At 35.2% G+C, this 15,230-nt stretch overlaps 1 protein-coding gene across 1 annotated transcript in view; it reads left to right on the top strand.

The window, feature by feature from the left end:
- Positions 1-15,230, top strand: part of ADGRB3 (adhesion G protein-coupled receptor B3) — a gene marked incomplete at both ends in the record, with an annotated part of 445,134 nt that overhangs the window by 223,413 nt on the left and 206,491 nt on the right. The window contains 2 exons of the mRNA XM_079532449.1: positions 2,244-2,312; positions 6,361-6,469. Coding sequence (XP_079388575.1) covers positions 2,244-2,312; positions 6,361-6,469 — 178 coding nt within the window. The remainder of the gene's footprint in view (positions 1-2,243; positions 2,313-6,360; positions 6,470-15,230) is intronic.

Genomic DNA, 15,230 nt, shown 5'->3' with positions numbered 1-15,230 from the left:
AATATATGAAGATACTTATTTCTGACAATATAAAATGAAATCCTGATTGAATAACATCAGTCTCATAGGTCCACATGTAGGGTATCTATGCTATACATTACCATGCTCTGAAAATTAAATTTTGTTTTAATTTTCACTTTTATTCTTATGTTTTTTCAAACTTTTTAGCCTACCATCAAAGTACATGACAAAAGTGGGAAAAATAAATGATCTTGCTCAAAATACTGAGGAAACTGCATATGGTGTTTTAATTCCATTCTACTTTCTTCACTAGATAAAGAGTAAATTTTTTAGGTCTTTTCTAACCCAAACCATTCTGTGATTCTGTGACAATTCTGTTTGTATTAACCACAAGGACTATAATATCAATCAAAGGTGAACAGGATTGCCCAATGCTTTTTTCCCCTAGCTTCCACCTCCCACACGCTTCCTAGGCAGAAGTACAAAAGTGGAGGTGACTTAAGGCTATCCATTCATTCCTCCTGGGGAGGAATTCTTCTGAAGCCATACAAAAGGATTCATGACAGTCTTATGCCTGCAGAAAGAGTCAAAGAATTTGGACTGGAGTAGAGAACTGCATCCATTGTATTAAAAAATAAAAAGATTGAAAGGCAGGAAATTAAATTAGAAAAACATTATTGTCCATTCCTGACAGTAACTGGCATTATCTTTAGATAAGCCTTGGCAAAAACTTAGAACTTCAAAACCTAGCTCTGTGTTGTCACAGCTTTTTCTATAATGGTCAGCTCAGCAATACGTAACTCTACTATGACAGGAAGGATCTTGATGCTATGAGGAGATCCAGTGTTTACTGCAGTAATATCATCAGATCACATCCATAATGCTTCCACAGTTTGGCCTTTGAAGATGTCAATCATTTTAATAAACAGCAGTGTTGCTTCTTACAACATTAATATAATGAAAAAGAGTAGTCAAAGGAGGTGAAAGTTTTTTCACCCTGTATTCATTCCCCTGTCACATTTTTTTGGAGTGCATCTCATACATATTCATAATTAATGCAGCAAAACCATTAAAACCCATATTTGTTTAATTCACAAAACACTGATATTGCTGACTGAAAAACCCTCATACATTGCCACCTCCACTGCTACTAAAAGTATAACATTTAGTATAACATTAAGTTCAATATAGAACTTAAACAGAGATAAAGGTGATCTTAAGAAGCAAGACATTCTTGTCACCAAGCTCATAAACATCATTAATGGTTTATTATCAATACAGTGTGTATCTTAAACTCACTATTGCTCATCTGTTGTTTTACTTGTGTCTTTTTTATATGCATCTATTAATTAATGGTAATTCTAATACTTTCTTGTAACTAACAATAAACATAAAATAGTGTGTCAAATTTTCAGAGGCTGCAAGGATCTTAATCATACGATTCTGCTAAGGTCAGTGGAAGATTCAGGTATCTTTTATGAAGGAACAGAAAAATTGTAATTGACAGGCTATAGCCAAATTTGTCAGTCTGCAAGAAAAATGAAACAGAGCTTAGAAGAGCAGAGTCTGCACAAACCATTTGTTTTTAAGGATGAACAAAATGAAAATAAAATTGGGAAAGAGAACCAATAATAGCAGAAATAACAGTTTTGCACAAACACTTGGAAGAGAATGATTTTTTAAATTGTGATTTATTGCTTTTATCTTTGCTTAATTACAACAAAATCAATAGGACAATCAGAAATAGAAAGTGATACTTTAAGGTCAAAGAAGAGGATTATTCTTTTTCTGTCAAAGCATAGAGGCAAAAAGTAAGATGCACCTGATCTCAGGCAGCATTTGGCAATGAAATCCAATTGTACCCATTGTTTGTGGTCATTAAAGATCATTTTCTTGTTTCAAATAGAAAACAGTAACTTTGGGCCAATTATTTTCTTGGCATACTTTGTTTGAAAAATATGTAATAATCTATTTTCTGGAAGGAGAACAATTTAAAAATGAAACACCATCACATTTAGAAGTTGAGCAAGCTTAATATGGGTCTTATTTTATATAAAGTGGTAGTGTGAAATATAATTATACAGCCAGAAATGAATAACTGTAAAATATGTATATTTTTGTCAGTCTAATATTTTTTAATGTCATCTCTTTCTGTGACAGAAAATAGATTGCAGAAATGCATCCGTAACACAAAAAGGAAATCTTTCTCAATATTGACTTAAGGATACAATTATGTCATTGAAAGTAATTTTACTTTGTCTTGTATTTAATTCACTTTTCAGAACTTCTTTCAAATCATTAGTAACCTCTTAGATGAAGAAAATAAAGAGAAATGGGAAGATGCACAACAGGTAAGATGTGCCTTTTGTAACCCGTCGGTTTAAAAAATTGCAGGCAGACTATATTATATTTATTGTATTTCTTAACTAGAAGCAGCATTTTACTTTAGTCAGTCAAGATAAAGTGTAACATATAATTTTTAAAACTGATGTTAAACATGCACCCTGTTGTAAGTAGAAGGAAATCCTAAATAAGACAATATTTTGGAAATAAGTGATGCTTTTCCGAAAGTTCCCCTTGTCTACTTCCTCAGACTAAAATTATATTAAGAATGTAAGAAGCTTCTCTTGATGAAGAGATTTTCATTGCATTCAATGGGATTATTCATTATGTTTTGTCTTTTCTTGCTGTAATGAAGTCTATATGAAAGCCGAAAAATATTTGTAAAGGCTAGCTGCAATCATGCCTGTATTATATAAAACACATCAAAACTCATCCAAAGAATTCTTATGACACCACCAAAGTACTTACAGAAATTTAACAGTAGACCTTTTCTAAACTTGTATTTAAGAGATCAGATGTGATCCTTAGGAGAGACCAATTTTGGACTATGATAGATATTATGATACTTTTTGTAAAGTAGTGAAGTTTAGCATTAAGCTGGCTAAGCATTATAATTAAAAAAGGAAATTAAAATTCACTTTAAAAGTCATTTTTTTTACATGGATTACAGTGTTTCTTACATGTTTATACTAAGAACACAGTTTATATTTATGAACAGGACCATAGAATTATCAAACTTACTCTGACACAAGTAACAGTGAGAATGAGGATAAACAGGGACCTATATACAGATACAAACAATGGAGGCATTCAGAGTAGGTGGAAGTAATCATGTTTATAATGACTAAGAAAGAGAAGATCAAGATGTTTCTCTACTCATACAAACTTTGCTTTGGACAGAAAAGAGGGTAGAATTAGGTTAGATGTAAAGAAAAAATCTTTTACAGTGAGAGTGGTGAGGCACTGGATCAGGTTGCCTACTGATGTAGTAGATTCCCCATCTCTGGAGACTTTCAAGGCCAGGCTGGATCACACCCTGGGCAACCTGCTTTCACTATGGTGTCCTTGTTCATTGCAGTGGGGTTGGACTCTACGGCCTTCAGAGGTCTCTTCCAACTCTTAGGATTCTATGATTCTATAAGATGCTGCAGCTGATACATTGTAATTTAGTAAGGAATCAAATTTTTCTTCTGTTTTTCTTTTACCTCTATGTAAGATCCAGATACAAGAGTGGACAAGGTATCTCATTTTATTTAGTGTTGGTGGATGGAACCTCTTCAAATACCTAGAAGGTCATTGCAGCAAGAGTGGGGTTGGTCTCTTCTCACTTGTGACAGGTGACAGCATGAGGGGAAATGGCCTGAAGTTGCGCCAGGGGAGGTTTAGTTTGAATATCAGGAAAAACAGGAATCCCTCCCTCCCTGAATGTGTTTAAAATCCAGTTGGATGTGGTGCTCAGGAACATGATTTAGTGGTGGGTTGTTAGAGTTAGTATGGTTAGGTTGTGGTTGGACTCAATGATCTTTAAGGTCTTTTCCAAGCTGAGCTATTCTATGATTCTAAAAGTTATGGTAAAATAGAACTGGATTTTAAAACGAAAGCAATGTTGTTTAAAATTTTATCGTCTGTTCAAATACTTGTTTAGTCAAAATCATAGTAGCAAATATGCAAGTTGTAATGTACTGCCAGTGCAATCTATATCAAGCATCACTTGCTCATTAAAAATAGTTGCTTGGTTTCTTTTATTTTGATTTATTTTGGATTTGTTTGTTCGTTTTTTCCTTTTTTTGTAATGCAACATTGTAAACAAAGTGGCAGTCTAGCCTACTTTTTTTTTTTTCATTATTTCCTTGAACTCCACAGTATATCTTAGCCTGGATCTTTTTGAGTGTTTTCTGCATTGTTTTCCTAGGAAAAAATAAAAATAAAAATCTTACTAATCTTATTCACTGTCAGTAAATTGCTGACTTGCTATAAAGCTGCAGTGCCTCAACACATCATTTTTTCTAGATTATATGCCAGCAGTTGATACAATTAATTACAAGTTACATAGGATGCAGATAAGTAGTATTCACTTTAGTACTTGGCTTTTGTTAAGTGCTGCAGACAGGAAACCACTTCAAGTCCGCAATAATGATAATAATGTTTCAAAACTCAGGAGATATTCTCCATATTTTTCATCACCGTCTGTTAGAACCTATTGATTAGGCAGTGCTTCAGATATATCGAAACAAAGACTACCTCTATTACACTGACTGTTCAACAGTTTGTGCTGAACTGTTATAACTATTATAATGCCTTGTGAAAGAACTAGAAATAATGTATCTTCTCAAAGTTCAGTCTTCATACATAATCTGTGTGTGTGCTATGAATAAGGTGGATGCAAAAAAAAAAAAAAAAAAAAAAAAAAAAAAAAAAAAAAAAAAAAGATGAGTTAGTTAGGCTAACACACTGTCTCATCATTTGGAATCTCACTGCCTCATCATTTGAAAAATGGAAGACTCCTTCACTTGAAGCAGCATTTGCAATGTTAGGATCATAAATGCCACCATACATTTTTCACAAAAATTATATTGCTGCCCTACCTTTTGTAAAAATATCTATGCAGGAAACAATCCACATTGAATAAACCAGTATCCTGAACCACATAGCTACAGATCTTGACAGATAAAGCGAGATGAAGATGGAGTATATCATACTCAAATTTATAGTCAGCCTAGGCATTTTTTTGGAATCTGTCCTCCTAGTAGTAGAAAAAGTGATTTGAATGTTGCTCATAACTGAAATTTGGAGAATTCGCTAATAGAAAGGAAAAAAGCTATGTGAGCAGGTGATCCATTCTTTTTCCATTGAAAAAAACAAAAAAACAAAACAAAAAAAACCAACCTGTACTACTAAAAATTATCCTGTTCATGACAAAGATCATAACCACCAAAAATTAATTTTATGCATGTGATATCAGCAGCATTTTTTTGATATTTAATAACTGTTTTAATTATATGTTATTGTTGAATATAGGCATTTTTAATTATTTTGTAATTGTTATAGCTTTGAAAATATATATTTTTTAAATGTCCTTACCACTTTAAAAGTCATGGTGATAAGCTACTTTCACAATGCAAATACAACGTATTGTAGAGTCATGAAGGTGTTTAGGACATTAGATTACATAGCATGCGGGCTGAAAGAGCTGCCATTTTGCTTGGAAAAAGTGGGAATCCTGCCAGTTTTATAGATTCATGGTGAAGGGAGTAAAAAAGCCTGAGACAGACTCTTCTCAGTGATAGATACCAGTCCCAGTCCGAAGAGCAACCAACACAAATTAAAATACAGCAAATTTCATTTAAATATAAGATAGACCCTTTCACTGTATGAATGACTGCAATTGAATGCAGTTGCACAGATGGACTCTGAGTTCTCCATCCTTAGAGATGGAGCTGCAGCTCAACATTATCCTGGAACCTGCTGGAGCTGATCCTTCTCTGAGTAGACAGTTGAACTAGATGATCTCTGGAGGCCCTTTCCAACCTCAGCTAATCAATGATCCAGCTATTCCACATCAGCAAAACAATTGTATTACTAGTAATAAATTATACTTAAATAATGACTAAAGCATCAAATGGTTATCATGGTGCAGAAGCCAGGGTAAGATTCATCTGTTCATTATACAATTTTTGAAGCTATTGAAGATATCTTCCGGGGGAAGGGAAAAAACGCATGCATTACAATTATTCTAGGACATGAAATACCTTAGCCTATATTGAGAGTAATGTTCAGTAAAGCACTGTTTGTTTGTTTGATGTATAAGTGCAATGACTTACAGCAAACATTGCACAGATTGTGTAGCTTTATGGGAAGTAGTGTTTGTTCAGCTGAGGATCTAATGGCAAATGTGGTTGCTGTACAATCATGCAGAATGTTATGTATTTAAAAATGGCAAGAGAATTCAACTGTTACATCTCACATTCCATTGGATTGTATTAAGATTTTATTTGAATTTGCTGCCATAGAGATTTTGATATTGTAGTTACAGAGTATCTGATCTTCCTTTGTTAGATCTATCCAGGCTCGGTGGAGTTAATGCAGGTGATTGAAGATTTTATACACATTGTTGGAATGGGAATGATGGACTTTCAGAATTCATACCTAATGACTGGAAATGTAGGTAAGAAATAGGAATTTCTTCTATATTTATGACCTATTGAAAATCAGAAATTCCAAGTATGTACTTTAGAGTTGCTGTTTCTATTACAATACAGATTGGACTCCGTCTCCTCCTTGAGGTTACCTCTGATGCTTGGTTATACGCTTTCTGATTTAATACAGTTGGTACACTGTACACATCACTTATCTTTATAATTCTATCTCAAAATATGAGAGAAATATTTTAGGTGAAATAAAATTCAAAAAATTATCATAAAAAAGCTATGAACCATAGCTATATGCTGTAGCCTTCCCAGAATAAACAGTGACTCAAATGGTTCTTAGAAATTCCTGCTAATTAAGACAATAATTAAATACTTAATGGCTTGAGACATATTAATTTTTTAGACATTATCTATTAATGTTGTACTCTCCAATGTCTTTGCACATGTTCTAGTGTGAAAATAATCAACATAGACAGAGAAGCAATAATTAAAGATAAAAACAAAATGCATTATTTCTCAAAATAAGTAAGCCTTTAGTTTCTTATGCCAGGTTTTCTTTGTGTGGTGGTTTTAGAATTTTGTTTTCAGCTCTGTAGTTGCCGGGCAACGTAATTAAATAATAGCAAATACGAAGATTCTTAGCAAATGAATTACACTCAATGGTTGCCATAAATGCTCCTGAAATCTCTCTTCATTCTGTTAAAAAAAATCAACCAAAAATGAGTTTGAATAGCTTTTTTTTAAGTATTTCTTGTTTGCTCAGTATCTTCATCACTGAATTAACATTCTAGACCTGCAATTTTCTGATACTAGGGAAATGTTAGGTGGTCAGGTAGTCATATCATAGAATCATAGAACTGTAGAGTCAAAATATCATAGAATGCCTTAAGTTGGAAGGGACCTTAAAGATCATCTAAGTCTAAATTCCCTTCTTTGAATCACCCACTAGATCAGGTTTGCCAGGGTCCCATCCAACCTGTCTTTCAACAGCTCCAGCAATGGGGTATTCACAACTTCTCTGGGCATCCTCTTCCAGTACCAAACCACTCTCTCAGTGGAACATTTCCTCCTAATACATAATCTAAATCTCTCCTCTTTTAGTTTAAAACTTTCCCTCCTTGTTCTATCACTATCTGTCTGTATAAAAATATGATTTTCCTCCTGTTTATTAGCTACCTTTAAGTACTGGGAGGCCACAATGAGGTCTCCTCAGAGACTCTTCCAAGCTAAATGAGCCCAGCTCCCTCAGTTTGTCTTTGCAGGAGAAGTGCTCCAGGCCTCTGATCATCTTCACAACCTTCCTCAGGATCTATTCCAACAGCAGTATATCTTTGTTGCGTTGGGAGTCCCGGGCATGGACTCATCTCATTGTCTACATTGCTGATCAAGATGTTAAAGCATACTTGTCACTGGCCTCCACCTGGGTACGGAGCAATTGACCGCAATCCTCTGGCTGCAATCCTCCAACCAATTCATTATCCACTGAATAGTCCACCCTTCAAACCCCTACCTCTCCAAGTTAGAGGCTGTGGTGTGGGGTTATGTCAAAGGCCTTGCACAGTTCCAGATAGATGACATCAGTTGCCCTTCCCTTGTCCACTGAAGCCATTACCTCATCACAGAAGGACAGTGGATTGGTGAGGCATGATGTGTCCTTGGTGAAGCCATGTTGTCTGTCTCAGATCACCTCCTCAACTCACATGTGCCTTAGTATATGTTCCCAAAGAATCAGTTCTATAATTTTCCCAGGTGTGAAGGTGAGGCTCACTGGTCTGCAGTTATATGGGTCTTCTTTTCTCCTTTCTTAAAAATGGGAGTGATGTTTCCCTTCCTCTGTATCTGGGGACTTCACCTGACAGACACAACTTTTCAAATATGATGGAGAGCAGTTTGGCATCCACATCAGTCAGCTCTTTTGGAACCTTGGCACTCATGTCATCCTGCTCCATAGACATACATATTCAGTTTCATGAGGCTTTCTATTTGTTCATTTGTAATGACTATCTGATAGAAAAACTTCTGATCTCAGTATTTTCTTCCAGATTTTCAGTTATGATCTCCATGCATTAATATGCCAGTCAATTCTTCAGCGAATCAGAAGAAATATTCAGAAAATAAGGTCATTTAGAAATTGATTTGAAAAGAAAGAGGGAAACAGTTGGAATGTCCTTATCAAAAATCTAGCTTTCTGTACAATAATAAATATTTATGATTCTTGTCCAGTTTATATTTGGATTGACAGAACTGTAAGCACCAATACAGCCTTATTTTGGAGAGATGTCAACTCAGAAAAAAACCTAGAAAACCTCTGTCAATCTTAAAATACTTAAAACTTTTCAGTAGGCAATGTGGGAAGCATTTGCTTATACCAAGTGGTTTATTATTGCTGTTGTTTACTGTTTGCAATGTAGTGTCACTTAAAGATTCTTCCAATTGTCAGTCCCTCATTATGCTAGACTCTGCACATATTTATAAAGGAAAGAAAGTAACTGTCTTAAAACATTTATTCCATAGCATTTTTATGACAAAATAGAAAGATGAGTCTATTTAAAGAGCACTGTCTGTGCTACTTGGTATGACTTACTGCTTTCTGATCTGATCTGTCCTTAGAAAAATGTTGAAAAGTACACACTGAAAATGTTTAATAAGATGCATTCAAATAATCTCTATCTCTACATATCCATGGTTTCACATGTGGAACAGCAACAACTTTCCAATTGAATTAGAAACCATGCTGTGCACTGGCTAGTCTATATAACTACTTAATCTTCATAGTTTTTCTTTTCATTATTTTTGCTCTTCTCACATCTCAGATATTTTTAGGCATTTAGGAGTACATCTGCTGTTAGCTACATAATTCTTTATCTTCCTTTGATGAAAGATAAAGAGAAGTAAAATGGATTTATAGGCTTATTCTGACTGCCTAGATCTTCATTCTTGAAGTGTGTTTATCCAGTCCTCCACTTTACTCCTTGCTCAGTTCTTTGAAAAAGGACAGGATAATTACTGTGCAACTCATTGACCAAAATGCTTGAACTCGGGTGAAACAGTGAGATGGGAACTGACGGTTGTTAGCAGTAAGGGATGTATCTGGAATGATTGAGTTTTTCTGTAGTTATCCTAAGGAGGTCTATGTGACTCTATCTGGCTGACTGTAGCAAGAACTTAGGGAATGTTTATGTTGATCTCAACTGAGACAAGATCTATACAGTTGCTGTTGTACTGCCTTAACCTTAATTCTGTAGTACCAAAAAGTGTTTAAAAATATGTGAATTCTTGTTTTCAATTTGTAATAACAATCTTGTCATTTAAATAAGCAAGTGTATTCCACACAGTCCTATTTTATTACGTTTGTCTTTAATCAGAACTATCCAACAGTTATTCTGTGGTTGTTTACCATATTTACCAAAATATTCCTTCAGCATCTTCAGATAATTTAAATGCCTTTTACCAGATTTCATTATAGTATTACCTTACAGTTCATATATATATGAAAAGAAGGTTCTAATTCTAAGGATTAACTATTACTTCTAGTCAGAAAAAAAAAAAAAAAAGCAAAAAAAAAAAGCGACCATCCAGTTCTGTAGCAATTTTCACAGGATTGTGGAGTTTTGTTTTTGTTCTACTGATACCATTTTACGTGTTTGTTTCTAATTGAATGGCACTGTAATGGTCCATATGTAATCTGAGCACCTAATTGTGTTTGACAGATACACTAATCTCCTGACACCACCCGGATGGAGTGCTTTTCTTTCTTTCAAGACACATAAACTTGTGGCTTAAAAAGTTAACACACCATAGCCATGTTGCAGTGACTGTTCATTGTACATTCTTAGTCTTCATCTCTAGAGAAGTAATGAGTTACCTTAACTATGAGGGCTGCTCCAAAAATAATGCCTCCTATTGTATTACTTTGGCCCACAACTTTGGAAGCGGACGCTGGTGGCACAGCAGTAAAAATTAACTTTCTTGCCAACGTTCTGTTAAATGTTTCTGTGTGACAAGTGGCAGCAGAGGGACAATCTGACAAAATGGTGTCTGACAGGAAAGTGTGTATGAAGCAAAGGCATATCATTACATTCTTCCATGTGGAAATTTGTTGACATTCATCAATGCCTGCTGAATGTTTATGGAAACCAAAAACTGGATGTGTTTGTATCTGTTGTAGTTTCCATGAAAATAAATAGGAGACGTTGCTTTTGGAGCGACCTCTGTATATGTCAGGCAACACTGATTCACATTACTGTGCATCAGCAAGTAGCTAAGAGGACTGTAAGGACAGCTACCATATTCCTATTAAACTTTTCAGTATGATGGGTCTTAGGTTCAATTTCTGGTTGCTTCCTAAATAAACCTCGGAGACTGATTCCAAATCTAGATGATACAATATCTCCACTTTGGGGTTGATTTAGGCAGCACAGCCAAATAGAATGCATTTCAGTGAAGCAGGGCCTGTTTCTTGTTAGCTCTTTTCTCAGGGATAGAAAAAATGCTAAGGAAAGCCTAACAAATTTAAAAGCAACAACTTACATTGGTTGTGCACAGACAGTACAGATGGTGTTTATGTGTGTTCTCTCACTTCTATATTATGTTCCTTTAAGAAATGATTAAGTGAAAAAAAAATCCTTTGACAGGAGGGGGGAGCCTCCGTCCTCCTCCTGCTTCTTCTCTTCATCCTCTTTCTTTTCCTGCTCAGGACCATCTGAGCAGGCACAGAAAAAAAAAGGTGTGAAAAACTTTTGCTACCACTCAGGTTCTGAATTAGCTGGAAGCACAGAATCACCTGCAAAGATGCAACATTCAGAGAGAGAAAAAAACATTTTGTTACTGTACTGTGTTAATTGCTTTCAGTTTTCTCTTTTATAAATGTGGGTTTCTGATTTCAGTTTGAAGAATAAATCCTGCCTTAAACAGACTTTTTTTGGAGATCTAAACTCCTAAGCAGTTCTACTTTAGGGCTTTGGTGAATTTTGAGCCCCATCAAAGTAAGTCATTAAGTGATAAAAGATGACTGAAATACTATTGTGAAATGTTCATTTTTAAATTAAAAACAAACAAACAAACAAAAACAAACATGCTAGACTGCAAGATTGGAATGCCACAAGCAGAAGTGCCTTTAAAGGAATGGGGAATTGGAAGTATAGGACAGTATTAGGAGACACATATTTCTATGGTAGATTAGGATTCTTTTGGAAAGGAGATGTTTCCTCTTGTCAAATGAATTTCTTTGAGAGCAGTAGCTAAAAAGTGGTTAAAAGAGTCTCTCTTGACAAAAAAAAACAATTATAAAAATCAATTTTTCAGCTCTTCAAAGATATTAATGAGAACAGAATATAGTCTTCAAGTGAATGTGGGTTGTCATGGATGCTACTTGGAACTGACAGAAAATAAACAGCATTTTCAGTGTGAGAAAGGCTACTTTTGTTGATGTTAGTTTAATGAATACTGATTTTTGATTAATCAGTAATGTTCTAGAATATCCAGATATCACAAAGTTATTTAGCCTTGGAAAGAGCCACAAAGATGTGAAAATTGAAGGTCTCTGGAAAATATCCACTGGTAGATTAAATTTTGTGTTGACAGAGCATGTAAGGGACAGTAGTTCAAACCATATCTAAATCTATCTGAAGGAATTCAGTAAAATCCTGTGGTCATTCTTAGAGCTCAGAGGAAAAAAAAGAGTATGTTTTCATTTTCAGACCCTTTCACTTGAAACTCATTGGGATTCATTTTACTTAATTGAAGAATTAAAGTTCTTCAAAGTCACTTTAAACTATAGTCAGAACAGTCTACTGCTCAGGAGAGAAATTCATACCATCTCAGGCACCCAATGTAAGGACATGAGATGCATTCTATATCTTCATTCCACTAGCTATAGACAAACTTCTGACTAGCTTAGGACTGAATGATTCAGTGCATTTAAAGCAAAGAGAAGTGCTACTTTGTGAGTAAATAAAACCTGTGAATAACAGAAGTCCAGAGAAGCGTGATTTTAAAAAATTAAACAGCTTGAGAACTGGAACGATTAGAATAGATTTTTGGGAACAGATTGTTAAAAAGTACTAGATGTACACATCTAGTGAATGAAAAGGGAAACTAGACTGACATCTCTGTTTAATCTTTCTCACAGGAAAAAAAAAAAAAAAAAGAAGCAGAGACTTTAAACTAAATAATTAGCACATTTAATTCTGAATGATAATGAAATATAGCATTTAGGAGGAATAGAATAAAAACAAATAAAACAAGTCAGTGTTTCACTGGAGAATGCAGCTGATTATAGTCTATTAAAAAAAAAATAAAGTTAAAAATTAATGCTCCCATGTAAAAATCAGTCTGTGACACTGGTACTCTGATGAGTAGTCTGATCCAGTATAGTAATTAACATATAATTTTTTATTCAGGATTTCAGATTGAGTCACTTATATAAGCTTCATGAATATTTGTAGAGGACAAAGTCTGATTCATGCCTTCATAGAGAGTCTTAGATATCATAAGAGATAAAATTATTTTAAAACAGCATCCATTGGCTTCTACCTGCAGAGTTCCTTGTTTACTCTGTAATTGTTCATTCCATATTCATATATGTGAAATTTATCCATAAATGTTTAATAATCTTGCAGGCTTTTGCAATGCATCTTAACATGTTCCCATTATAGATAGAGATATATAGAAATGTAAGGAACTTGCAGAATACGTACCTAGCTGTACTAGTTACTCTATCTGTAACTTGCTAGTAATGGTACATCTGCCAAGCTCTGAGAATCCTAGAAAAAATGAGCGAGCTCTATTTCTGTCTGTTACTGTGGGTTCATTCACCCTTTCCTGAACGTAAAGGAAATAGGCTTTTAGGCCTTGTACCTGCAGATATCTTCCAGAGAAGAATCTGGGGGTCCTGATGGATAAAAAGCACGAGCCAGCAGTGTTCAAATGGTATCCTGGGCTCCATCAGAAGAGGGGTGGCCAGCAGGGACAGGGAGGTGATTGTCCCCTTCTACTCTGCTCTTGTCAGGCCCCATCTGGAGTACTATGTACGAGTCTGGAGCCCCCAGTACAAGAAAGATGGAGAGCTGTTGGAAAGGGTCCAGAGGAGAGCCACAGAGATTATCAGGGGACTGGAGCACCTCCCCTATGAAGACAGGCTGAGGGAGTTGGGCTTGTTCAGCCTGGAAAAGGCTGCACGGTGACCTAATTGGTACCTAAAGGGAGCCTACAAACAGGAGGGGAGTCAACTCTTTGAAAAGGTAGATAACAGCAGGACAAGGGGAAATGGTTTTAAGGGATGGAAGATTTAGGTTGGATGTCAGGCGAAGTTCTTCACTAGGAGACTGGTAAGGTGCTGGAACAGGCTGCCCAGAGAGGTTGTGGATGCCTCATCCCTGGAGGTGTTCAAGGCCAGGTTGGATGGGGTCCTGGGCAGCCTGGTCTAGTATTAAATGGGGAGGTTGGTTGCCCTGCCTGTGGCAGGGGGGTTGGAGATTCATGATCCTTGACATCCCTTCCAACCCTGTGATTCTGTGAACCTGTTCTTACTCTCTTCTAAACCACTCCACATTATCAAGTTAATTTACTTATCAGAATGGAATCTGACCAGTCTCCTTATCTTATTTGTATTTCTATTACTGATGTGTATCTTCAAAGCAGCATTTGAGAACCTTAGATTTATATACCAGAAATATTGTACTGGCTTTGGATATACCAAGAGTTTGAATTGCTCTTAATGCTTGAAGCTCTTTTTCCAGTATGTTAAATATGAACGAAAAAGGCAAAAACATTTCTATTAATTTATACAGTGTTGTAAATAAAATGCTGGGTTTTTGTTTTTTGTTTTCTTTTTTTTCAGTCAAGAAACAGCTATTTTAATAATTTACACATACACTTAATTTGTAATGAAATTACTCCCTGTTCTGGGTTTTGCAGTATTACAGCACAGTATTGTGAATTTTAAAGTGGATTTTTGCAGTTCATAAAAATTCTGCAAATTTCAACATTTACTCCCAATAGAAAGAAAACTGGACCTATCAGACTAATGAAAATGAAAATTCCAAAATATCTGTGGATCTCTCATCACATAAAATATTGGGACATTAATGGAAGAAGATGGTGATTATTATTTCCCATAGCAATTTAAGAAGAGCAGAATCAGCATTCATACGTAACCTTACTCAGGCACATTATAAAATCAAACCATAGACAGTATCACAGAGTGAAAGAGTGCCCTGGAGATTAGTGGAAGTAAGTTTGTTTTTCTGAAGTAAAAGAAGGTATGTAACTTCTCAGGCTGCTGTATGTAAGAGAATGTGGCTAATGTGCATTCAGAAACAAATAAAATAAATCCTCAAAAGCCAGTAAAACAGCAAAGCAATGACTATGACTTCCTATGGGATGTTATCCTTCCATTTCTATATTGTGAAAAAAGTTTGTGAATGATTCTTGAAGAGTCCTGCCTGTTCACATTAGAAATCTACTACTTTTCAGGTTCCAAATTAAGTGTTCAGAGGTTATGCTTTGGTTATCATTAAATTCTAGTCTCACTGTGGGTGAGAGGTCTATCAAAAGATAAACCTTTGTCATACCTTCTATGTTGTTCTGCAGATCTGGATTTCGCCATGATGTAGGCAGGACAACTAAATCAGACTAGTATATTATATATAATATCAGAAGTTATTTCAGATCTCTGTCCTCCTATCCATTATTCTGCAATACACTATATTCTCAGGAAGCAAAAGTTAGGGAAAATTATGACTTTTAAAGGACTACTCTATGGATTGCATATTTATT

This window comes from Tetrao urogallus (genome assembly GCF_951394365.1).
Source record: "Tetrao urogallus genome assembly, chromosome: 2".
Taxonomy (NCBI): domain Eukaryota; kingdom Metazoa; phylum Chordata; class Aves; order Galliformes; family Phasianidae; genus Tetrao; species Tetrao urogallus.
This window is presented reverse-complemented; position numbering and strand designations above follow the sequence as displayed.